General features: G+C 37.3%; 2 protein-coding genes across 8 annotated transcripts in view; one reads left to right on the top strand and one right to left on the bottom strand.

Moving 5' to 3' along the window:
- Positions 1 to 17,581, bottom strand: part of ints8 (integrator complex subunit 8) — a 48,147-nt gene extending 30,566 nt beyond the window's left edge. Inside the window, exons 1-10 of one of the 3 annotated variants that reach the window (XM_084131497.1) lie at positions 17,448 to 17,581; positions 16,237 to 16,276; positions 14,348 to 14,483; positions 12,636 to 12,810; positions 10,358 to 10,498; positions 6,832 to 6,903; positions 6,700 to 6,751; positions 1,632 to 1,814; positions 1,432 to 1,539; positions 1,125 to 1,280 (exon numbers count right to left, since the gene is read on the bottom strand). In XM_084131497.1, the coding sequence (XP_083987623.1) occupies positions 1,125 to 1,280; positions 1,432 to 1,539; positions 1,632 to 1,814; positions 6,700 to 6,751; positions 6,832 to 6,903; positions 10,358 to 10,498; positions 12,636 to 12,810; positions 14,348 to 14,477 (1,017 nt within the window). In that variant the 5' untranslated portion in view covers positions 14,478 to 14,483; positions 16,237 to 16,276; positions 17,448 to 17,581. Of the gene's footprint in view, positions 1 to 1,124; positions 1,281 to 1,431; positions 1,540 to 1,631; positions 1,815 to 6,699; positions 6,752 to 6,831; positions 6,904 to 10,357; positions 10,499 to 12,635; positions 12,811 to 14,347; positions 14,484 to 14,979; positions 15,142 to 16,236; positions 16,282 to 17,447 lie in introns of those variants that run through there. The other 2 variants (XM_084131496.1, XM_084131495.1) reach the window with 2 other exon arrangements.
- A 1,027-nt stretch (positions 17,582 to 18,608) lies between these two features.
- On the top strand, positions 18,609 to 25,227 carry LOC311093875 (zona pellucida sperm-binding protein 4). Of its 5 annotated transcripts, none has more exons than XM_084131500.1 (11): positions 18,609 to 19,009; positions 19,096 to 19,214; positions 19,853 to 20,069; positions 20,196 to 20,318; positions 21,183 to 21,355; positions 21,789 to 21,886; positions 22,781 to 22,935; positions 23,042 to 23,219; positions 23,690 to 23,828; positions 23,911 to 23,985; positions 25,149 to 25,227. In XM_084131500.1, the coding sequence occupies exons 1-11, from the start codon at positions 18,751 to 18,753 to the stop codon at positions 25,155 to 25,157; spliced, it is 1,545 nt and encodes a 514-aa protein (XP_083987626.1). In that variant the 5' UTR covers positions 18,609 to 18,750; the 3' UTR covers positions 25,158 to 25,227. The 5 variants fall into 5 exon arrangements, 4 of the variants coding, with proteins under 4 accessions (XP_083987626.1, XP_083987627.1, XP_083987625.1 ...); XM_084131501.1 differs by having other exon boundaries at positions 25,146 to 25,227; XR_014608494.1 differs by having other exon boundaries at positions 23,690 to 23,985.
- The last annotated feature ends 1,289 nt before the right edge of the window (positions 25,228 to 26,516 follow it).

Here is a 26,516-nt window from a genome sequence, read left to right as displayed (position 1 = left end):
GACAGAGAGAGCACTGGTAGGAGGACATATATCGCAGACTCCAACACTTTTTTTTGACCCAAGAAATTAAAACGTGTTCTCATCTCGTGCAGAAGTAGCCTACAGGCAAAATGCTGCATCTGTAACGGCATGAGAGGATAATGTGTGTCCGTAAATTTCCCGCTGACGATTAGGATCTTTTTTTACCTCACTATACCGGGAAATAACCTGATTTAGCCTATTAATAAACACTCCACCTTTGCTAGCAAAATAGAAAAAAAATTCTCATATTTAAAACGAAGTAATAAAACAAGCAAATTGATGAGTAAATTTAATAATTTACAGAGCAAGTTAATAATCAAATAAGTAAGCCCCGCCCCCCTCACGATAATATCGTGTATCGCCGATCTCACAGGCTGACAATAAGACGATATGAAAATGGAGCATATCGCCCAAGCCTAGCGGTCGCCATTCATTGTTTACACGCACACCTTTTGTTTAAATCAATCTAACTGAATTCATTCCGATTGGTGAATCTGAATGTAGTGTTTACATGAACGCTAAACAAGTGATCGGTTGATGTGCGTTTTACCATTGCTAAGAAAACACCCGCTCCTCCGTGAGAGATACGAGACTGGTGGGGCGTCTGCATCAGTAAACACCCTAGCCTCGTCCTGCTCGCCACAGTAAACATGATGAATGGCGACTGTAGAACGCAAAAGCCGAATCCCATTTTGTGCGCTCTCAAAAACCCGGGCAGACTGGGGTTTTTGCATAGACAGTATAAGAAAGGGTTTGTGTCACGGAGACTCACTAGTAGCTTAGCTTTGTTGTGTAACTGCTCTCTAACCGGTAGGTGTGGCTTGGGAGTGGCCTCCTAGGGCAGCGAAGCAAGTGGATTCTGGGAGTTGTTGTCTTTCATCGACATGAGCCAAAAATACATTTTCTGGCTTTTCTCATTCTAGAAGGCTCCAAATTCAAAAAGAATTTCACATTTCTACTACATAAATGACCCAATTTAAATACACATTCATCTTTCCAGAGGTGAAGTATCCCTTTAAGGGTTTTTAATCAATAAGAGTACCATGGTACTCTGTTCATCTCAAGATATTTAATGGCACAGTGCATTGAGAGTTCTTGCTGACCCCATAATTGTGGTTCCTCATGAAGCCGCTGATCTGGCCATACGGGGTGTGTTGGCTCTCGTTGGGGTCTGAGGTTCCGGTCAGAGTTCTGCAGGCGCTCCAGTATCCAGCCAACCGCTGCTCATCCAAACAACAGAGAGCTGCAGAGAAATCCAGCTGCCATCAAACACAACAAAATGAATAAAGAAAGTCATGATTCAGAAATGTGTGTTGATTACCTCAACAGATTAGTACAATCTTGAATGCATTTCAGTTATGTCATGAACCTGATTAAATTTTGAACCAAATAACTTTGATTATGTCTCACCTTTGTGAAAAGTTCTCGTGCCATTCTGAAGTGTTCTCTGGCTTTCTCATACACTAACGTCTCAGAACAGCCTTGCTGAAAGTAAATGCCTCCTAAATCGTAATGCACCTGTCAGACAGATATGAACATTGTTCACTTTTAATAACAGAACATATCTATACATGATGAATGGGCACCTTTATATTCTCTGTAGGACACACCTGACAGTGCAGGTGATCAGCGCTAATGTGCAGTCCTGCGGTGGAGGACTCAGTCTCTCCATTGGCTGTACTGGGATCAGCAGCTAGCAGGTCAAGGGTACGAAGAGTGTGGATGTAGAAGTCTTTTTTAATGTTCAGGGCTCTTTCTAACACCATGATAGAGTCTGTGGCCTGTTCTCTGAGCTGAAAAGCAGAGCGTTAAACAAGTGACAGGGCTATGATGAGCTTTCTTTGAGAAAGAAAGTGGCATTTTGAAGAATACACAATGCATTCTCGCTACTGTCTGCTATTGCTTTATTGTGGCAGGGTTCGTACTAGAGATGCACCGATTGATCGTCTGGTGACCGGAATTGGCCGATTTTCACGTGATCGGCCATGTTGCAGGTGAATGCGGCCATGCGACCGGCCGGTTAGTCTGACATATGCCGATTTTATGCTGGTCAAATGCACCCGGCATGATTAACATCTCGCAACATCAGCATCACACATGCAAACAGAACGCAATAGGAAACCTCGTGAATTACGGCCGTTTCACACCGCAAGCGTGAGCGGTGCATGAGCAGCGCATATTTTTTCCGCCGTGCATGTTAATCAATGAGTGCATTCACACCGCGAGCAGGAGCGTCGCGTGAGCTGAGCAGCAGTGAAGCGCGGGTTTCGGCGCCGAGTCTATTTTTGCTGCTGCTCACGCTCAATTAAAGGGCACCTATTATGCAAAATTCACTTTTACATGGTGTTTGAACATAAATGTGTGTTGGCAGTGTGTGTACACAACCACCCTTATAATGATAAAAATCCACCCAGTGCTTTTTTTATAATCCCCATAAATCATAAGCACTGTCTCAGAACAAGCTGTTCTCAGATTTGGGGCAATGTGACGTCACTTTGCACAGGCCCCTCCCACGACTGTTGATTGACACTACAGTTTGAGCATAGACCCACCCTGAGTGAGCTGGACACAGAGTCCGCCATTGTTTCGACGCTTGAGCAGCTGTAGACAAGAATGTCTCCTAAGCGATTGAGGTTTTTTGTTGTTGGATGTAAGAATGAACATAGCAGTCTTCATTTACTCTCGTTGTTACTCGAGGATGGATCTGTACTGTTTGTGATCCAGCTTACGGTCTTCAGAGCGACAGGACTAACGTTACTGACCACGGCAGAAATGAAAGTGAGAGCGCGCACTTTATGACACTTCATGGAGTCGTTTTACGGATATAAGGTTTACCAGTTTATTAAGCACCCACTGAAAAGGTGTGTATATATTTGTTTACTGTTAGTTGTAACGAGTGTTTTGTGTACTTCGCTGTGTATGTTCCATGATAATGAAAGGGAGAGAGAGAGAGTTTATGGACAAGACTTTAATGCTCACTTATTATACTGTGTTTATTCAGCTCTTACTGTGATTCTCTGGAGTAAAACTAACGCTTCATCTTTTGTGTCGGTATCGGTATCTTAAAATCGGTATCGGCAGGTCAAACTCAATGAAAAATCGGAAAGAAAATTGTAATCGGTGCATCTCTAGTTCGTACACATTTCTACAAATAAATTTCCATGGCTTTTCCATGACTTTTGAGGCAAATATTCATGACCTAATGTTCCATGAAACGTCTGTGTATACATGTAAGATAAGAAATTCAAATTTGATCAAATTTCAAATTACAGCATATCTTAACTAATTAATAACAAGCTATGTGGGTTAATACAAAATAAACATTTTTTTTTAATAACACTGACACACCAGTGAGACAATTATGGCGCGTTTCCACCGAGCGGTACGGTACGGTACGGTACGGGTCGGTACCCTTTTATTTGCGTTTCCACTGCCAAAAGTTGAGAATGGTACCAAAAAGCCGAACCGTACCGTACCACTTTTTGGGTACCCTTCCGTTGGGGTACCTAGCACAGTGGTACGGTACTAAAAGGTGGAGCTAGACTCACTGCAGGACGTTGATTGGTTGACAGAGAATCGTCACTTGCGCGTGCTACGAGGGGAATGACAACATAAGAAGCGCCATTTTTTTATATACAGTTTAATATAATATACTGTTACTGTGTCACGAAATGTAATTTTAAGAGTTTTTCAGGCGAGAATGTAGTTGTTTAAAGCTCTAATCTGTGGTTTATTTATAAAGATGATTTGTTTTTCCCCGGTTGTGAGATCCATGCGATCAGCGGGCGCTCGGCGCTCATGTTTCCCGGCTGGATGAGCCTTTCCTCGGCTAAGTTAGTTCTTCTGACGTTCGCCGATGACTCCGACGGTAGTGGTTAAACATGAGATATAATTCGTCTTGTGCAGACCTAACGGGCGATCTTTGGTCTCGTGAATATATAATTCGTTCCCTGTCAATCGTTTTGACTGAGGGCTAAGTTTAGTTTCATATTATAGGTTATTTGTATTTAACTTTACTGTTGTAATGTTAGACTAGCGCAGCATTTGGACATTTGACTGAATTGTTTGCTTTATTTCTTATTGTATAGCTTCTTGTACCTTTTACTTAAACTTTTATATTGGCTATTATTGATAAAACTGAAATTTTACAAAAAGAAATATGGTTTCTTGTCATTTTCTTATTACAAGATTATCACTGATGTTTATTGCAACATTTGTACAAATGCATATATTGCCTGTAATGTGTAATTTTTTTTATTATTTAAACGAAAAGAGGTAACGTTAGGGTTGTGTTTTAAATCGTTTTGTTATAAATAGAATAACGTATAACGTGCAGTGAATAATCAATATGCGTTGCGCATGAACCACATTTGTGTCCCTATAATGTTTAATTTATTTAAATGAAAACGAAAAGAGGCAGAGTAGTGTTTTATAACATATTTCGTTTTATTGTTGCTTAAATTTGTACATACAGAGTAACAGAGATAACCGGAGTAGCACAGCGAGCTGAGTGACGCTTTTAAGAACGCGCTGTACCATGTGCATGTAGGAGTGAGTCGCACATGGCAAGTACAAACTTTGCGTACTTAATATTGAGAAAAGCCTAATGTCGGCGCTTGTCTTCTTGTGACAAACATGTCGAGGAGCAAGAACAAGATCTGCTGTATGTCATCCATTGTAGTTTACTATGTTCTTCTTCGCGCGAAAATTACGTCGATCGAAACACCACGCCTATCAAGTAAGGGTACTGTTGGCAGTGGAAACGCTAGCCAGATCATGGTTAACAGACCCGAACCGTACCGTACTGTACCGTACCGTACTGTACTGCTCAGTGGAAACGAGCCATTAGATAAAATACTGTCTGACCCTCAGAACTCCACTGTCACAAGAGATTAAAATACATCAATGGGAGGCAACAATGTGAAGTGAATAAAAGTGTGTGTCCAGTAACTTTACAAGGTGGCAGTTCCAGAGACCAACTTTTGGAATACAAAATTTGGTAACTAAGAAGATTTTAATACAGATTTGCCTCCTATTTACCATTAATCTCACTGGATAACCATCAATCATCAACAAGATAACATCCCTATTTGAATTCCCCCAAAACAGTCAAGTTTATTTTTTCATTTCTGCAATTTACACCCAAGTACAAACTGTAACTGCCAGACGTTACCCCATGCCAGGGGCAGAAATTAACTTTTCCATTAACTTCTCCTTGCAATTGATTTCCAAGGGCATTTTCTTTTACATAAGTGCAATTGTTATGATTACCTGTGTTGTCTTTTATGTCAAATACTTAAATTTAACCAATTACTTAAATCAATCAGAATACTATATAGACTGTTAGGGCCTACCAATAAAATCGTATCATTAACAAAAGCCATCTTTACACTGCAAAGGTGGAATAGAAGCTGCATTTGAAATAGCATAAATGTTTATTTTTTTAATGTTACTCAATTATAAAGTTAACAGGAACTCATTACAGGGCCATTATTGTAATTTAATGCTCTTGATATTGTAATAGGCCTACTGATTATTAACATAGATTAATAAAAATATTTTTGTGTTTGGGGAAACTGCACGTCATATTCTGACTACACAGATAAAACGATCTAACAATTTATGAATTAATGTAATGCTTTTTACGCATTCAAAAATGCAGACTACACAATCTTATAAGCATGATGAATAAATGATATTAACTGGAATAAACTGTATACAGAAAGGGAGCAGAGAATGTGACAGATCGAGCCCAATCTTCTGGTACTGCGTATCTATAGCACGAGTCCAAGCTTTCATTTTGCGTGCCCTTGTACCTTTTAATGACCTTTTACAAGCAGGCTTTTTTTTTGAGTACATATGATACGCACATACACACCCACACAATTCTACCCAGAGAGTAAATTTTGCGTACCAGATGAAAGTAAAAGATTACTTTTGCGTATAAAGAGCACGCCAAATAAAAGCATGAACTGCCAGGAAGTGCCAGGAATGATCGTGAGGCTGTCCATAACTTGGGTCTAGTGTGAGTTTAGGCACTTTCACAAACACTCCCGTTAAAATCCCAGAAGCTGACTACACTGCAACAACAAATCTGCATTTTGCTGTTTTATGAATTCGCAAGTTTCAGTCAGAATTATATCAGATAGCACGAGCACTTGAACAAAACTCTTCGTTTCAGCGATGACTAATCTTAACGCCTGTGATTGGCCATCACACTCAAGCTCAATGGAAACATGTTTGATTGGTTATAATGCTCAACGCTGTAAAACGAAACCTGATAGAAATGGCGCAGTCGAAATGGATTGATTGAAAGTTAAGTATTGTAGTTTGTTCAACCAATATTATCACTTAAACATATATTCTATTATATAAATATTTTAAAACTAATTTCCATGACTTTTCCAAAACTTTTCCAGGCCTGGAAATTGCCATTTTAAAATTCCATGACCTTTCCAGGTTTTTCATGACCGTATGAACCCTATGTTTGTCTATGCAAACAAATGGAAGTCGCCACGTTTCCTTTGCTGTTAATCTGTTGCACTAAATATTGCTGTTATATTGGTGCTGTAGTAACACAGCCTGTGTGAACGTCTTCTTTTATTACCCAGAGTAAGAGCAAAGAGATATCAGTATATAAAAACACTGCAGACAGCTACAAGCAAGTTTCAGTCATACCACACTCAGTATGTTCTCTGTGAGTTCCTTTTCCTGCTGGACCAGATTCATCCTAGAGGACACACAACAAAATTAGAACAAATTCAACAGAACACAACACAAAAACTGCCACCCCTGTCATTCCTTCCTTACATATTCAGCTGATGTGGTCCAGGTTTGGTCTGTTTCTCAGGAAAGCTGCTCAACACAATGGTACGAATGGCCCTATTGAGAAAGTTCATATTACAACATCAACAAAGCAATCAGCTTAAGGCTGACTTTCTTCTGTACTACTTTATTTTCATCGGAAATCAATTAGTGTAAAACACTTATTTAAGCTAAACAAATTTGTATTATAATACAATATTACATAATATAAATGTTTCAACTGTTCATACATGTAGTACTGATTTATATTAGAAGGCTAGAGAGAAGCATCACAAACTGACTTTGATTAGAAATACGGGTCCAGCTGAAGACATGCACATTACAGTTTAGACAAAAAACAATATACTGTAGAAGAAAAAATGGTAACCGCATAATAATTTTATAAAATTAAAGCTGTAATATGTAACCTTTTTTTTGGTAAGTACATAAGACCACAAGTACATAAGTAAGTACATAAGTAATCAGTCTTAAAAAGTCTCTCTCTACCTTACCTTGATGCACAAGGTAAAAAAAAAAAAAAAAGTTTAAACATTATTTGTTGGGTCTGATTTCAGCAGAAATGTCAGTCACTAGTCATTAGTCTTTGCATGTTTACATCATATGCGTAAACAAAGAAGACGCATAAAATATGCAGCTTGCTGAGGATGCAGGTGCTTAGAATTTAAACTTCTCATCTAGATGGCCGCTTTTAATCTAGAAAGGACTAAATGGAAATTACTTGTCAAAAGTTTCAATTAGGGGTGGGCGATATGGCAAAAATATCATATCACTTTTTTTTCCAAGAAAATCACGATTCACGATTTTTATTTACGATTCTTTTCCATATTGGTTTTTACTATTTTGCAAGTGACTGAGCATTAACAGCCAAACTAATTTCCCTATTTTAAAAATAAAGCCTTACAAGGTAACAAAATATAAAATAAAAAACAATGGCAGACATATAGGCCAAAGTGGTAAAGATTTTTATTTTTTAAAGATTTTTAATATACAATTGAAATAAACAGTGCTTTATTTTTTCAGCTAGGTGTATTTAACAGCAGCATTCAAGTAAGAAATTGAATGAACAAATAAATAAAACACTAGAGACTTCACTGTATAAATTATACATTGATTCTTATTAAAGCTACTGTATTAAAGTTCTTCAGTCAAGGGCAGTGAGTGATTTTCTCTTTGTTTTTTGTTGTTTTGTTAACATTAAAGGGATAGTTCCCCCAAAAACGAAAATTCTGTCATCACATACTCCCTCAAGCTGTTTTAAATCCAAATGAGTTTCTTTCTTCTGTTGAAAATAAATTATAAAGTTATTTTGAAGACTGTGGGTAACCAAACAGTTGCTGGTCCCCATTGACTGCCATAGTAGGAATAAAATGTACTATGGAAGTCACTGGGGACCAGCAACTGTTTGGGTACCCACATTCTTCAAAATATCTTTTTTGTGTTTAGCACAACAAAGAAATTAATACAGGTTTGGAACAACATTAGAGTGAGTAAATAAAGACAATTTTAATTTTTGGGTTAACTACCCCTATGAATAGCATGTTTACTATTAAGCAACTGTCACTTTAAGACCTGCATGCAACTAATATTCAGACACGCATCCGATTTTCTCTCAAACGTTTACTTTTGCTTACACTTTAGACATAACCAAAAGTGTCTATGTAAACCTTGTGTGTGTTTGACAGTATTGGCGCAATATGACTCGAAAGATAACTTAGTCCAGTAATCAGGCGCTGTTTGCCAGTGTATGCACTCAGAAAAGCACGTTAAAACATGAATTAAATGTTTAACCGGCAAGGCTTTAAAGCACATGCAAATAATGAATTTGAATTGCAGTTTCCCGTGAGTGTAACTCTACCTTTGCATTAACATGTGATGTGAATGTAAGTCGCTTTGTACAATATGTTGAGATGGAGGCACCAGAACTGCAACCGATAGAAAAAAATCGAAATATTGCACACCCCTAGTTTTAATCATATATTTTATAATAAGCTGTTTCATTTCGAAGGCTGCACATTCATCATGGAAAATGTCAGAAAAACAACCATTATAAACTTTACTATTGTGATACATGCTCTCTTAAAACGTAAATTACTGTCACTTCTCCTTCACTTTGGAATGTAATGGTAACTTTTCTGAAAATAAGCAGCCTCAATGATGTTTATGGCCGATAAATGCAACCTCCAAGGAACGCAGCCATTACATACATAATATACACTCACCTAAAGGATTATTAGGAACACCATACTAATACTGTGTTTGACCCCCTTTCGCCTTCAGAACTGCCTTAGTTCTATGTGGCATTGATTCAACAAGGTGCTGAAAGCATTCTTTAGAAATGTTGGCCCATATTGATAGGATAGCATCTTGCAGTTGATGGAGATTTGTGGGATGCACATCCAGGGCACGAAGCTCCCGTTCCACCACATCCCAAAGATACTCTATTGGGTTGAGATCTGGTGACTATGGGGGCCATTTTAGTACAGTGAACTCATTGTCATGTTCAAGAAACCAATTTGAAATGATTCGAGCTTTGTGACATGGTGCATTATCCTGCTGGAAGTAGCCATCAGAGGATGGGTACATGGTGGTCATAAAGGGATGGACATGGTCAGAAACAATGCTCAGGTAGGCCGTGGCATTTAAACAATTCCCAATTGGCACCAAGGGCCCTAAAGTGTGCCAAGAAAACATCCCCCACACCATTACACCACCACCAGCCTGCACAGTGGTAACAAGGCATGATGGATCCATGTTCTCATTCTGTTTACGCCAAATTCTGACTCTACCATCTGAATGTCTCAACAGAAATCGAGACTCATCAGACCAGGCAAAATTTTTCCAGTCTTCAACTGTCCAATTTTGGTGAGCTTGTGCAAATTGTAGCCTCTTTTTCCTATTTGTAGTGGAGATGAGTGGTACCCGGTGGGGTCTTCTGCTGTTGTAGCCCATCCGCCTCAAGGTTGTGCGTGTTGTGGCTTCACAAATGCTTTGCTGCATACCTCGGTTGTAACGAGAGGTTATTTCAGTCAAAGTTGCTCTTCTATCAGCTTGAATAAGTCGGCCCATTCTCCTCTGACCTCTAGCATCAACAAGGCATTTTCGCCCACAGGACTGCCGCATACTGGATGTTTTTCCCTTTTCACACCATTCTTTGTAAACCCTAGAAATGGTTGTGCGTGAAAATCCCAGTAACTGAGCAGATTGTGAAATACTCAGACCGGCCCGTCTGGCACCAACAACCATGCCACGCTCAAAATTGCTTAAATCACCTTTCTTTCCCATTCTGACATTCAGTTTGGAGTTCAGGAGATTGTCTTGACCAGGACCACACCCCTAAATGCACTGAAGCAACTGCCGTGTGATTGGTTGATTAGATAATTGCATTAATGAGAAATTGAACAGGTGTTCCTAATAATCCTTTAGGTGAGTGTATACATGTATAATGTCATACATTATAAATAGTTACCTAACCCTACCTAAGCTGTGACATACAAATGAACGCCACACTGACCATCTGTTGTAGATGAGCACAGCCATAGCTGTGGTGGGCGGCAGGGTGGACAAGTCCAGATCCACATGTTTAACTCCAGGAGGAACACGACTGACACACAGAAGCTCATTCAATAACATATTGAGTACAGGGATGGTCAAACTGTGATTCAAACAGAAAGACAAAACAAGACACTTTATTTTTTTACCATTTGATATCAATGTCCAACACAATCTTTACATTTTCTTAAAGGGGTCATATGATGCTATTTTAAAAGTATTTATATTATTTATTGGGTGTAATAGAATGTTAACTTGCTTTAATGTTCAAAAAACAAATTTTTCACATACTGTCTGTCTGAAACACTCTGATTCTGACCCTGAATCTACAAAGGGTGCTTCTCAATATCCCTCCTCGTTTCCTCACTCCTCCGTCCTCCATCCTATGACCCGGAAACCGATTGAGCTGAGCCATCTTGTAGGACATCTCAACTCTCTAATTGCACCGCGAGGAGTGAGGAGGCTTCCTGAGGAGTCATGAGCGAGGATCCACACGTGTATCCTTTGCGGAAGTGTTTTATCAACTAAACGTGACATACGTATAAATTCTCCTCCCCCTTCACATCTGCACCAAGTGCTAACCATGGCAGAAAATACAAGTACACATAATGTGAGTATTAAGCATGAAGTTATTGTAAATGTGGGTTATAAGTTTAACAGTGCCTTTAATTTCGATGTATAACGTGTACTTTTCAGCAAATTACACTTATTTACGTCTCTTGATTTTAATGGCTTATTGCTTTTAATTTTTAAATTAATGCATCTTGTATTGGTTAATAGATAATAGAGAATAACTTTAATGTAGGCCTGAAGTTAATTCATTTTGATGTGTTGATTACACAGTATATTTGTAGTTAATGCCTGCAGGGGTTAATATGCAACACATTAACATTTCGAACTGCTTCACTGTGGTGTATGTCAAATTACAACAACTGCAGTGGGACAGTTGCAGAATTATATCAAAACACAAGAAAATTAAAGAAAATTAAACAAACTGTAATACTATACAACAAATAAAATCAGTTAATAACTGGGAATAATTCAATGATAATAACAAACTTAATATATAAAAAAAATACAGACAATTGTGTTATTTTGTGGAGGCTGAAACTATTACAATATAAATAATTCTTTCTAATATTCAAGAATCCCAACGTGAAAGCTAAATACAGCAGTGTAGAGTCCTCATTACATGGCAACGCTTTGAAGTGACGCTAAAGGGAGTGAGGATATATAATTTCACTTGATTCAACACCTCTGGGGAATGGAAGCGAGGAAGGAAAGGAGGATACACAAATAAGAATTGAGAAGCACCCAAAGTCTCTCCTTCGAAAAGTCCAGAGTGCTCTGATTGGCCAGCTGGCCCAGTGGGTCGTGATTGGTCAAAAACCTCAAGCGTGTGTAAGAAACGTAATGGCCCTTAACAATCACAATCTTCAGCTTCCAAGGCTTTTAAAGCAACTGTAAACACAAAGTAATGATGTCGTCTGTATTACCGTATCAGTTCGAGCCAGAGTAAGATTCTGAAAATGCGGATGATCAAGCAGATCGCTCGGAAACAACTTTGCAAGCATGACTTCAGCAGAACATTTGACAGTGGTAAGTTTTTATTTTGTACCTCTCTTACGTTATAACAGTTTAGTTTGTCTTCTTCACTGTAACAACTTTATGTATGTTAATGCTTTATGTAACATAAAATTCAGTTCAAAAAACATACTGAAGTGTATATTTCTAATTAAGAGAAAATGTGCAGCAGCTGCGTAAAATGCACTGTAAACAAGCTAACTTTTGGGTTGTACTGCTCAGGAACAGAAATATAAATAAATCTTAACCACTGGTTTCTAAGTTCATCCATTTTCGCAACGCCAAACAAAGAGGTTTTGCTTTTGCATCGAAACACAGACAGTGTCCTCGGCATGGTGACAACACTACAATTCACTGAAGCAGTCTTCTTTCTGCATGTATAGCTTTACATACAGTAATCAAGTAATATCTGGACTTCGATAAAGACGTTTTGGCAGGTCTGGAGAAGTAACTTTGCAGATCTTATACAGACACAAACAGATACATTACACACAAAAGCATCATATGACCCTTTAAGAAAATGTAAGTGGAAATCACTGTCACAATGGCCAAGGACTGCTTTGTGGGTGGCTGTTCTAAATTTGTAAACTTGCTATAAACCTCAAAAAAAAAAAAAAAAAAATCAACACTAAATCAAACATTTTATCTTCACTCACCCTTTCTCTAGTATGTTCAGGTCCCATCTCAGGTGGGCGGCAACCTTAAGTGCCATTAGCTTCAGTGTGCGGTTCCTCCGGTTGTCCACTGGTGGCTGGACCTGGTTCTGCTCATTCACAGATGGTTTAGAGGCTTGCTCAAGAAACTGAATGATGAGCTGAACAGGAGATGGATCTATGGAAAACATACACAATTCAATTCTAAATCTCATCTTAGGAAACTAAGGTTATCTGAACTTTTTTCTTTGTTGACATGAGGACCTGTGGAAACTGTCAACATAAAAGAGCATTTGCAGCTAATTTTACTTCTGTATTTTGACACGATGTATCCAAGTAAAACAGCACATTCAATCATTTAAAGGCAGGACTTGATTTTTTTCAATGCAGAATAGATTTGGATGGTGAAAAAATGGACTGTATATGACATATAGTTGCAGGGGAGGGGCTTAAAACTAATTTGACATCAGCTGAAACATTAAACATTAGCAGACATGAAGACAAGTTAACATGCTGACCATACAGTGTGACATACAGTGCACTTATATTTACTACAGTAAAGTCCTAATAATATGCAATCTCCTTCGAACAACGTTAGAGGATTTCTTTGTCTTTCCGTCATTTGGTTTAGTTACTTACATTGTCCTGCCACGGTTTCATAAAATGAACCAAAACTATTTTACACTTCTCATGGTAACATAAAAGATCTCTAACATTGTGTTTTGTGACAGTGCATTGACAGTGCAAGTATCTTTCAACCGAACTATAATCAAAATAGGATTATAGCACTGGGCGCTCATCAATTCGCAAAAGGCTGCTATTTAATTAAAGGGATAGTTCACCCAAAACTGAAAAATCTGTTGTTAATTACTCACCCTTGTGTCGTTCCAAACCCGTAAGACTTTCGTTCATCTTCAGGACACAACTGAAGATCTTTTTGATGAAATCTGAGAGCTTTCTGTCCCTCCACTGACAGCTATGCAACTGAAACTTCGTAAAGAGATCGTAAAACTATTCCATATGAATTGAGTTTTCTCAGTTTAGTCCAAAATTTTCTAAAGAGACTCAATCGCTTTATACAATATGATGAACACTGAATTTAGGCTTTTATACACATGAACATTCATCAACTCACACATCAGTTGCAGTAAACCAACGGAAGCTCAAGCATGTTCGCTTGACATGCAAGAACCATTGAGGTTCATTCTCGTGTTACGCCGCACTTTTGAGCTTCAGCAAGAACCAATGAGAATCATTCTAGTGTTATGCAACACTTTTGAGCTTCAGCAAGAACAAATGAGGTTTGTTCTCGAGCATCAAGCAGGTCTGGTTGAGGTTCTGTTAATATGCTGATCAATGTTTTTATGTGAATAAAAGCCTAAATTCAATCTGTTCATCATATAAAGTGATTGAGTCGCTTCAGAAAATTTTGAATAAATTGTTCAATTCAAATGAATAAAATTGTACGATCTCTTTCTTAACTTTTGCAAGCGTCAAAGTTTCAGGTGCATAGATGTCTATAGAGGGACAGAAAGCTCTTCTTTTTTTTTTTCGAAGATGAACAAAAGTCTTATGGGTTTGGAACAACATGAGGGTGAGTTATCAATGACAGAATTTTCATTTTTGGGTGAACTAACCGTTAAGTATATATTCTGAAGTGCTAATTCATTTACAAGCAAGCAACTCCATGATCCGTTTTTTAGTGTATAAGATACCTGGATGAGGGCCCTGTAAGTGCTGCTCCAGTAATGATGGATCAAGCAGAAACTCAAACCAGGAGGTCTGTGGTGGGGTGCAGGGCCGACTGCCAGTCACCGCCTCCCGGTCTGCAGCTTCAGCACTCATTCTTACCTGCAGAAAAACATCAGTGTATACAGCACATAACATTCAGTACATAAAGCATATTAACTCTGCCTCAAAATATAGTGAGCTGATGAACTAAACAGTATTTTTGGGTTTGAGATTAGAATGCATATGCCCAAAATTATGTATAGTATAGGTAGACATCTCACTAGGTTTTGGCACACAGTCCATGTCTGTGATGTACTGGATTACATCTTTGAGCTTTTAATTGCAATCATGGTGTTATTTCATTACGTTTTAGAAACTGAAAATCATTAACGATAGAGATATTGGTGACAGTAAGGTTTAGATCTAATAGTATCAGGCTCGTGTTAACTGTTCAGTGCTACGTTTCCCAAAAACATAGCCATGAGCCTAAGTAGACCATATATAACTATTGTCATCAAAGGTCTCTACGATCAACTTAGCTCACAATGCTTTTGTCTTTGATCAGTCCCACTGAAAGAGGCACTCTGTTTTTACCCTTTCCTGCATTATCACTCACCTGTTTAGAACGTCTGAATAAATAATATTATAGATATCACAATCTGTTTATATTAATACAAGACATCAATGAGTTTTTCTTCATTGTAGAGTCTGTGAGAGACTAAACGAAACAGCGCCGCTAACTGTGCAGGCGGTTGTCTTCTTCTTTCGATTTATTGGCGGTTGGCAAGCAAATGTATGGTGCATTTCTGCCACCTTCTGAGATGGAGTGTGGAGTATCAATAAATGAATAAATAATACAAAGCATCAATAAATAATAATAATATATTTTATATAAAAAAAGACTAAATAAATCAATAAAAAGGAAAAATGTAAATATGTATTTTCACAATTGGGTTAAGTAAAGTTCAACGTACACACCATACTTATTGTTCAAGCTTTTAGATTCAAAGACTGCAATCTTTTTTATTAATAATTCAGATCAAGACCTCTCAAGGAATGTTGCAAATAATCTTCAGCGGAATTTGCAGAAAGAGATTTTAAAGATAATAATGGAAACGTGTAACATACGAATACTTTTGAACAAAGCAACATCTTTAGGAAACAACATGGAAGTTAATTCATGGTTGTTTTCAAACAACAAAACGTTTGTTTTGGTACTGTGTAGCACTTGGCTGAAAATGCCCGTTTCTACTGATTGGTCAACGAAACATCAAACCGTGCCGTTTCCTCAGTTTCGCGTAGCCGAGAACAGAATGTCATTCGCTGCAGTTGTACCGATTCTTAAAGCGTTTATTGCTGCATTTCATCTCTTTCTCATCAAACAACCAGACTAACGAATGACTCGACACAAACCTAACCGGGTCAGAGCATAGAAAGCTTTCTTCTGTGAAATATTAGGCTGCGTTCACACTGCAGGGCTTAATGCTCAATTCCGATTTTTTGAAAAAATTCGATTTTTTTGCAAGGCCGTTCACATTTCCAATTAAATGCGACCTTTTGTGATCTCCTGTGTGAACGTGAAATGACCCAGAAGTGACCCGCATGCGCAGAAGAGTACTCCACGGTCAACGATGTCACTTGTTGTTTGCGGAAATAGCTAAACTTCAACTAACTGTGATTCTCACACACACACACACACACACACGAGCGCGCGCAGCGACCGTTACACAAGAGCCAGACAGCAGCCGCTGACCTATCTAATATCAGCACAAACAAGTTAACATAACGTTAGTCATATATAATGATGGTGGCCGTGGGCTTTTATTTTTTTAATTAACGGGCTCGTCGAGGTCGACCCGTTCGGCAGATTTACCTCAGCTCGACGAATATGCAGTCCGTTTTCAAACCGACGACTACTTCAACTAGTGATGGGCGGATCGATCCTGAAGTATCGATACTTCGATACTGACGTGGTATCAAAAAGGATCGATCCTCACATAAAAATATCGATCCAAATGGGTGTTTTTTTTACCAGTAATTTTTTATTAATTTAGCACGCAATTCAGTGCGTAAAATAAGCTTCTAAGTGGAAAAAAGCGAATGTTAGCGGATAATTGTGTAGGATAGAACTTTTTCTCCTAGTCATCTGGATACAAGACAAAACCAATCAATCACAGAGAGCGTTCGATGCTGGTACTTCACTGAGCTCACAGGCCCAGTGCGTTTGGGAAACAAAGCCTTGCTTAGATGACACAGAGAAACAATCGGGAGTTATTTCGCAATAAACAAACCAAAAGTGTGCATAACGGTTCAAAATGTTGACGTCAGTAAGTTTTTTTTAAAAATGAAATTAATATTTTTATTCAACAAGGATCGATGCATTAAATTGATCAAAAGGGACAGTCAAGGGTTTTACACTGTTAAAAAAAACCTACTTCATATAAATTGTTCTTTCAACTTTGTTCATCAAATAATTCTGCATAAAATGTATCATGGTTTCCACAAAAATATGAAACTGTTTTCAACATTGATAATAAGAAGAAATGTTTCCTGAGCAGCAAATCAGCATATTAAAATGAAATATCATCATGACTGGAGTAATGATGCCGAAAATTCAGCTTTGATCACATGAATAAATTACAGTTTACTATGGCATAGAAAACAGATAGCCCATGTTAAATTGTAATATTACAGTTTTTACTGTATTTTTGATCAAATAAATGCAGAAGAGAATTAAAAATCTTACAGACCCCAAATTTTTGAACAGTAGGCTAGTACTAGTAGGCTAGTACTGTAATTAGGGTCGTTTTGTAAAAGTCACTGACTAATTACAGGCGAGTTGAGAGCACAAATCACAAAATATTTAGGCGTAGTAGTCATGAAAACGTATTCAGATTTATCATATTAATGATGCATTCACCTCATAAATCATGACACACTGCTCTAGCACAGGAAAGTGCATACAAATTAAAGTGCATGCTTTTAAAATGAAAAAGTATTGGTATCGGTATCGATATCGGCGATACTGGCCCTGTATTTACTTGGTATCGGATCGGTACCGAAATTTGCAGTATCGCCCATCACTAACTTCAACGCAGAATTATAAAACCGAAAGGTGGCAGTAATGCAACTTAAAGGATGCCAGCTGCCTTAAAAACTCAAAAAGAAGAAGAAGAACGCAGAATTATGACGTTTTTCGCGTATCAATGACGTGCGGGTCGGATACATGCGACCTGGCCGTTCAGACTGAAGTCGCATTTCAAAAGATCGGATATGTATCGGATTTGGGACCACATACCCAAGTGGCCTGGGTCGCATTTGAAAAGATCGGATCTGTGTCGTTCAGACTGTCATGAAAAGATCAGATACAGGTCGCATAGGGGCAAAAAAATCGGAATTGGGTCGTTTCAGCCTGCAGTGTGAACGTTTCATATTATTTGTCGTATCTTCACCCCCCATACAGAAAAAATATATATTGAAATATATTTTAAAGTGTCAAAAATATATGTGGCATATATTCCAAATACATTGAAATATATTTGCATTGTTGTTCACTTATATTTATCATTTTGAAATATATTCTGAAATATAACAAAAATATATGATGTTAAGTGTGAAATATATTTACATTTATAACATGTAATGTAAAATATATGACAAAATATATGGTCATAAAATGTTTAGCTTGCTAAAGAAGGGTCGAACATTTATTTTGATCATCTAATTCCTCTACCTTTTCCCCTATACACAACAGTAGGCTACCATATTTCACTACTGTATTATGACACACAGCTATAAAACTTTTTAAATTTCAAAATATATTTCAAATGAAACAATTTGCAAAAGTTAAAACATATATGAACATATATGTTGTTAGTAAATATATTGACATATAAATATATTCACATATTTAACTAAAATATATTTTCAAAAAAATAAAAAATATATTTACATAAATAACTGAAATATATTTATTGGGCCAATTTCGAATATTTGCATATATTCCAAAAATATATTTCAAAATATATTCTGAAAATATATTTCAAATATATTTCTTTTGTGTATGGGCCACAACTACATATTTGGCAATCGTCTGTTAGCTGACCAACTATCAAAATATCTGTGTGGGAAAGCTGCACGATGGCACTGCGTTCCGAGTTTTCAGACACATTAAAATAATGAATTCTAATTAGGTCAGGTCGTTTTTTCAACAAAGGCCTTTTGTTTTGTTTTGTTGAGAAAAGCGTCACGTGACCTAATTCATATTCAGCTAATTATAGGAACTGGTGGAGACAGGTGATATGAATGAAGTAACACTTTAATTATTTGAATTTTGCAGCATTGCTCTTTATTCTCCATCCCATCTTTTGCTGCGTTTTAGGCACACATGGCTTGGCAGGGAGTGAAAACAATAATTTTGTTTTTGTGCTACATTGATTTGTTTCTGTCACAGATTAAGCCGATCTCTTCTTTAGATCATTTTTCAGGCGTAGATTATGATTATTCTGATGGTGAAGTTAATAAATCAGAAGTGCTGGCTAAAAACAGTAAACATAAAATGAAATCGGAGTTGGCAGTTTACTGTAATAATAATACTATGAAAGTGATTTTGCCCTCTGGTTCTCTCAGTCAGGTCAAAATCTTGGGTAAGTATTAAGTAGCCTATAGCAATTGTTTGTTTTCATACATGTCATTTTAATTGGCATTTAATTTTTTGCATAAATATTTTCAGGTTTTGCAGTGATTGAATCTGTGCTTGAGGCCCCAGTGGCCTGTGGATACTCTCTGACACAAGGCCATGGACGTAATATTTTGGTTGTTGACTACACTGGCTGTCATGTCACCTTGGAGGTATTTAAGTTATGGAAACATTTCTGCTCTTGAAGTTCACATCAAGTCAGCTATTATAGTAGGCATTTATTCACTCCTACGTCATTCCAAACCTGCATGCTTTTCTCTCTTCTGTGAAACACAAAAGATATTTTGAAAAATATTTTGTTGTTGGTGTGTTTAATTGTTTATTTTACATAGTGAATGTCAATGTAGTTTGAACCCTATTGACTGCCAAAATTGTGTTCCACAGAAGAAAGATTAACATTATTGGCAGACGCTTTTTATCTAAAGTGAGTTACAAATGATTGGTTTGGTTAAAAGCTCACAAAAGATATGCATGAGGTATGACACAACATGACAGATGAACAATCTATTTAACTTTGTACACATTCATGGTCCTGTTGTAAATGGTTCACTGTCAGTGCATGTTATTCTAAAGAAAAAAAGTAATCGCAAAATGCAATGTCTTGATGCACCTGTGAAACAAATGGTCTTTTTCTTTTGATGTCCAAGCACTCTTATTTTTCACCTCTCCTCAATCCAAGCACCTCTCAACTAATCTTAAATTCTGCCCTATACTTTCCTACCTAAAATATTAGTTGCAAATGCAGTTTCATGTTGCACCCAGCTTTCTCTCATGATTGTTCTGTCTTTAGGATGGCTATTATACCCTGAGGGTCCTCTATCCAAATGAAGCTGGAAAGTTGGATGTCGCTACATTGTCTTGTGATGCAAAACAAAGTCTCACTGCTTCCCTAAAATGGCTCAATGTGCAGTCAGATCAGACGTGTGCGAAACTACCGCCTGCACAACCTTCTCAATCATCTCCCCAATCCCCACCAAACCTGCTGCCGCTAAACGGCAAACCAGTTGGTGAATGTGAAACTCACTGTTGAACATTTATAACTTTGCATTGCTACATTCCAGCTTTAACTTCTTTGAATTTGAAGTCCTGCTTCTTTCCTCAAATTAACTGCACTTTTCTTGTTTTCATTTAAGGCTGCAGCATCTCTGCCGATCAGAGAGTGTCGTGTAGCACTTCAGGTATAACGCAAGAGGAGTGCCTGACCATAGGATGCTGTTTTGATGCAATGACCTCAGTCTGCTACTATCCCATGGATGGTATGTTCTTTCTTATATACTTCACAGCTAAAACTGTAATGCGAGAAACTAGTGTATATTAATGCTAGTCAGTTTTACAAGTAACAACAATGTTACCATGAATTTAAGTCCTGGGTTTTTTATTTTAATTAAAAAATTAAGGTTGGTCCACTTAATGCACATGTGACAATTTATTTCCTTTATCAAAAAGCAATTGCCTCTTACAGTTGAAAGGAGAGACTTCCATTCTACAGATACCATATTGATTGTTAAATTGTTGTTTCCCTACAGGTGGTGTTTGGCATTACAAACCCATACATTTGACATGTTCCAAGGAGTCAGGGTTTTCTGCTTTGCTTTCAAATTTGGCCTATTTATTTTCCTTTTACTTTAAAAACACCTGAATTTGATATGTTTATGTTCTGATTAACAGATTTGGTAGTTCAGTAATTGCATTAAATTACTGCTATACCGCCATTTACTAAAGCATAGAATTCTCTAGAAACGTCTCTTAAACTCATGATTTTGAGAAGGATTTGCTGGATTATATAGATGAAGAACCAATCTTATTGTAGAAAAATTATGTAATGAATCATGTCACCTAGGCCATGATCCTATTCTATAAAAACAGTTGTATTTTTACTGGTGGGATTCTTTTTTCCAAGGAAAGAGTGTGTGGAATGCCCTTATGGACATGTGGTTTGAGTGTTTTATGCAAATATATAACCTTGTGCATGCGGTCGCTCATTTAGAATACTACAAATGTATTCGCATTGGAACAAGGCTACGGTTAGTCCATGTGCATACGTACATACACTTGTTGTGAATTAAATTAGTTTTGACATTTGACAAATTTGGACATTTGTCTCGACTTTGTTTTCCCAGAATGCACTGCTGATAAGAATTTTGTGTTTGCTGTTCACAATGATTTCACAAACTTCCCTGTGAACCCCATGAGCTTGATTGTTGCTGGGAAGACTGGTTGCAAACCTGTTATCTCCAACAGAGACTTGGCCATCTTCAAATTTTCTGTCACTGAGTGTGGAACACGTTCTTATGTAAGTATTTTGCCTTAGAAGCATCATCTTTGGGGGCGTGACTCACTCACCCGGACTGTCCTGCCCCCTCAGTCAAAAGGAATGTGAAAATAAATTAATAATGACATGGATTATTTAAACTGATTATTTCATCGACATAAGCTAAATGTTCAAATATATTGGCTTAAGCAATTTTCCTTTGTTTTATTATAGTAATATTTTTTTCAATGCTCTGACATCTGTATTTTCTCAGTAGCTTTTGGTTTCCTAGTTTTGGTAGCAACAGGTTTATTTATGTGAATGAGCCACATGTTTCTTCTATCTGGGGATACGTTGCGTTACGTCACGTTACGCCCCCTTTGTTACTTCAGACCCCCTTGCTGGCTCTGCCTTGTACATTGATTCAATTGGTTGATTGAAAGAAATGAGAACAACTGCTGTCATTTTACATCAGGTCATAGGCGAGACGACAATTTACCTGGCTGAGGTACAGGCCCTCATCAGAGTTCGCAACCTGAAGTATGGTGTGATCTCCAGGGATAACCCTATCAGGTTTTTGAAAATAAATTCTTTGAAAATGTGTTTTGTTTGTTGTTGTTTTTTATTTTTGGTTTAAATATACATTCCAGGGGCCTATACCATAAAGCTGGTTTAGGTGGATAGCCAGGTATGTTTCAGTTTAGTCTGATCCAACCTTGAGTTTTAGGCAGCATGAAAGTGGCTTATAGCGGTGTTCATTGCCATAGTAACTTGTGGTCTGTGGCTAACCTGCTCTGAGGCAGGTTATGTTTTGGGTAAGAAATCGAGCAAAGTGACACCCCTGATGAAATGAGATATCTCTGTATACCTTTATCAAGTGCATAAACTTAACAACTTTCACTTGCACTGATATAGCAAGCTATTTTCTTGCTGTGTAAATGTATTTGTATTTTATAATCTTCAATCTCTTAATCTTTGAATCTTGCTGATTCTCTTTAAGTGAATCGCAGTTTTTCTGTTTCAAGGCATGTGATTGGTGTAACACTTTCATGTGTAAGTGCTCTATGAACTCAGGATCAAAGCTTGAGTTGATCGAGAAAGTTGATGAATGGCTTATGATTAACCCTGTAACACAAACCAACTCAGTTTCAAGTTGACAACCAGTTTTTTCAACCGCCATCATGGTATAGGCCCCTGGTCTTTTAGTGCATGGTTTCAACTTCCAAACCTTTGTAATATTTCATCACAGTAGTAACTTACTAAAACAACAATCTTCCTTTTCAGCTGATTTCACCTTGATCACATGGGTGGTCCTGCCCTACCTTTTTTCTTGTTTGAGCCGTTTCACACGTATGCCACAATATTGAAGAAAACACTTTCGCTACTTCGGTTTCATGTTAGCTTTAATTAAATGGCTATGTAAAGATTGTTTCAGTCTCATTTTTCCCTTTATTTTGTGCTCCTTAGACTGATGGTTGAATGCCGCTACCAGAAGGATTCAGCTGATCCTTTGCTTTCCAGGCCTGTGCTTGCCAGTGCAGGGTACATGGTTAGGAGTCCCAGTCTTCCTCCATACCTGCTCTCTGAAGGACTGTTTGGAGTTCAGCTTTTGATTTCTGAGGGTGAAGCTCTATAGCTGTCAAGCTGGTTGCTCTAGTCTAGTTGATCAGAATAGTGATTTTTAGAATATTTTATATTTTCTTTTCATTTTTTCCTTTATCCTTGCAGATGAGACTTTCACCAAGTTTTATCCACAGTGTCATCAGCCCCTACATGTTCTTTTGGGGAAGCCTGTATATCTGGAATTGCGTCTGAGATCTCCAAAACCTACAGCTACTCTTCTAGTTCACTACTGTGTGGCCTATCCACGCTCTGCTAAGAGTGCCCTGGTTCTGCTTTTTGAGGGGTAAGAACCTACATTTTAAATTCAAAACAAAGATGCTAACATTGATGCAGCATTGCATTGAGTTGAGGATGCAGATTTGATTTTGAAATAGAATTTTAAAATGATGTCGCTTATGCAATGAGTAGAATTTTTAAACCGATGAACATTTAATGTATTGTTTGTAATTGGTTGTGAGAGCCCAGTTTGAAAGCTAAAAATAAAATGTAAAATTTTTGAAAGTTATGTGTCTGTCAGTAGATGCATAATTGTTCGAAATGCCACCTATAGAAGTTTCTATTTTTAGATTTAGTTAACTTCAATAACTTCCATAATTCCTGTGAACTTGCTTGAATTTCAGTTCAGTAAACTTCTTTTGAAATGATAGGCTGCTAAGAACTTGATATGCATACTTGGAAGTTTTGCTTATCTCAGATATCTTTTTTTATTCATGATTTATCCTTGGATAATGAATTTCTTTTCTTTTTTTCCAGATGCCCCAATCCTCTTGACTCGGGCAATACCTCCATACTTTATGTGAAACATCTGCCTCAGAATCAGTACCAGCGTCGCTTTGAGATTAAAGCCTTTCAGTTCATGGATTTGTCCACCAATAAATATCTCAATGAGGAGGTAACTACTAGACAAAAACATGATCAGAATCATGATTTGGTAAGGCAACCTGATGGTTCCTGTGTTTCCTCCCTGCAAACAGATTTACTTCATGTGTTCTACTGAAGTGTGCATGCCCTCTGGGTCGCCCTGTGCAGAGACATGTTTTGATGGAAAGGTGTGTTGTGCAAAATTTGTATACATTTAAAGGCAAGCTCACACTACAGGACTGCAAAACTACCTGAATTGCTGTGGTGCTTACTGTAAACAAGGGTTTCTTGTAAGGCTGAACGATTAATCGCACGTTACATGTACACTTAAATCAAGATGGCAAGATTTTAAAATCGCAAAGGCTTCAATTATTTTATTTTTTTTATGCGCAGCTTGTCATTGATGTACGGCTCTGTAAACGCAAAGCAGCTTCACATTGATAACATTAAAATACAACAAAGTTTGTTTCTAGAAGAAAATTGCATCATCCACCCTTAAGGCAGATCAATAATATTGTTGAATATTAAATCAGCCGCACTCCACTGACAAGCTGCGCATAAAATAATCGCAGCCTTTGCCAAATCGCGTGCGGTTTTATTGCGATTAATCGTTCAGCCCGTCATCTGTAGTAGAGCGCAATGCTGTTGAGTTGCACAAACTGAAAGAGCTTTGGTCAAGAGGCAGTCTACTCTAGACCAACATCGAATAAATGGTTAACACTTTACAAGAAGGCTCAATGTATTAACATGAACTAACAATGAGCATTACATTTGTTACAGTATTTATGAATCTTTGATGTTAGTTAATAAAAATCCAGCTGTTCATGTTCGTTCACAGTGCATTAACTAATGTTAACAAATACAACCTTTGATTTTAATAATATATTAGTAAATGTTGAAATTAATATAAACTAAGATAGGTAAATGCTGTAGAAGTATTTTTCATTCTTAGTTCATGTAAACTAAGGTAGTTAACTAATGAACCTTATTGTAAAGTGTTTACAAAAAATGTTTTCTCATGTGAATGCACGAAATTTGAGACTGAGATGTTTATACCATCTGCAATGTGATTGACTGGATAAGTTCCACGTTGTTGCATCGTACAAACTAAAAGCTCATGTGGCCTGTTGGATCTTGTCATAGCGTCTGTGACTGCTCGAGACTGGCTCAGATCATGTTACTGCTAATAATTAACAAGTGCTGATTTGGCCAGGATCCAGGGGTTTGTGACAGCAAAATCCAGCCAAAAGTCATGTATTGTAAGCTTGCCTTAAGTCACTCAAATGTTCATGATGGATTACAACGACTTATTTCTTTTGTCTGCAATCTGATATTGTTCATTTTGTTGTAGTCTCAATAAGGCCCAGATGAGCCACTGGCAGTTGGAGTGTGTTTGTACGGTCTAACTTGGAATAAAAATTTTATCTCTGTGTAAGATGTAAATTTCTAGCAAGTACCTAAGACTAAAGCATCTAACTGTCCAGGGATGTAAACTCATCAGCAGTGAAACGGGTGACAAAGATGTGAACTTGGGTGTTCTGGGCACATGCTCCCTGGGGAAGAAAGATGTTTATCAGTTTTACATAATCAAGTGATATTATGTAGAAACCTCACTTGAACAAGCTGAGAACTTGAGCTCAAAATACTAGAAACTGTTAGCATGACTGAAAGTTTGAAACATCTTTTAACATTGCCTCTTTTTTAGCATGGCCTTGTTTTATAAATTGTTACCTGCAAATTTAAGTTTTAAGATTTGTAGGTAAAAATGAATCAACTGTCATTTAGTCAGTTATGGTAACTGATCATGATCAATTTTGTACCGTGCTTTATTGCGTAGTGAATGTAAAGCTACAGATACTGGAGGAAATATAGCTGCAAGCAACAATTAATGAGGTTCAAGCGTTTTAAGACCATAAATTATCAATGATCAAGAATAGGCTAAAACAATACTACTTAATACACCCTAAGCATGCTCACACACATTGTAGATACAGATGTTTGAAATAAAAGATGGTAACAATGTTTATTCCAAATCTCCTCTGTATAACATTTTCAGGGTTCACAATAATTGTGGCACAATTGTCAAAACTGAGAGCTCAGTACAAATGAAGTGACAAACTTTGACACAATGTGATTTAAGTGTTATAATAGTGATTTTATGTCTAAATATGAATGCAAAAGCAAAACTTGAGAAAAAGATCTTTATTAGTAAGTAGAATTACAATTATAATCGTTGGTTTGCACAGTGATCTCCACTAAAGCAAAGCAATTTTTCCTTAGCAACTTCATTAAGCAGGCTTAAACACAAAAACATTATTAAAAAAAAAAAAAAAATTGGAATATGTATTGGGAAAATATCTTTTAATGGTCTATATAAGCATTACACATTTCTTTGCAAACTAATTATATAAAACTATATTACCAGTGCACCATAATTTAGAGGAAACAAAAACATTTATCAAACAATGCTGGAAACTGATTTTTTTTTTTTTTTTATTCTGCAGGTGTCTCTAGTGGACGACAGTAACATTACAGCCTTAATATTTCAGTTGAAATGAGTGATTGTTTAGAATTTACTGTGAGCTTTCTAAACATCAGAAATCCACAAAACCTGGCATTGTTTTTTTCAAAATGACCTGTTACACAGTTTTATGAAGTTTCTACTTTGTGCACAATATGCACAAATTCTCTTGTATCTCGTAATCTTTGACGATTGTTG

The sequence above is a fragment of the Abramis brama genome (genome assembly GCF_963993115.1).
Source record: "Abramis brama genome assembly, chromosome: 12".
In the NCBI taxonomy this organism is placed as follows: Eukaryota; Metazoa; Chordata; class Actinopteri; order Cypriniformes; family Leuciscidae; genus Abramis; species Abramis brama.
This window is presented reverse-complemented; position numbering and strand designations above follow the sequence as displayed.

Coding starts and splice junctions, on each gene's coding strand:
- LOC311093875 (XM_084131499.1), top strand. CDS start 18,751: ATGGCTTGGCAGGGAGTGAAAACAATAATTTTGTTTTTGTGCTACATT. Junction 19,010..19,095: donor CAGTCAGGTCAAAATCTTGG/GTAAGTATTAAG, acceptor AAATATTTTCAG/GTTTTGCAGTGATTGAATCT. Junction 20,070..20,195: donor GCTAAACGGCAAACCAGTTG/GTGAATGTGAAA, acceptor TTTTCATTTAAG/GCTGCAGCATCTCTGCCGAT.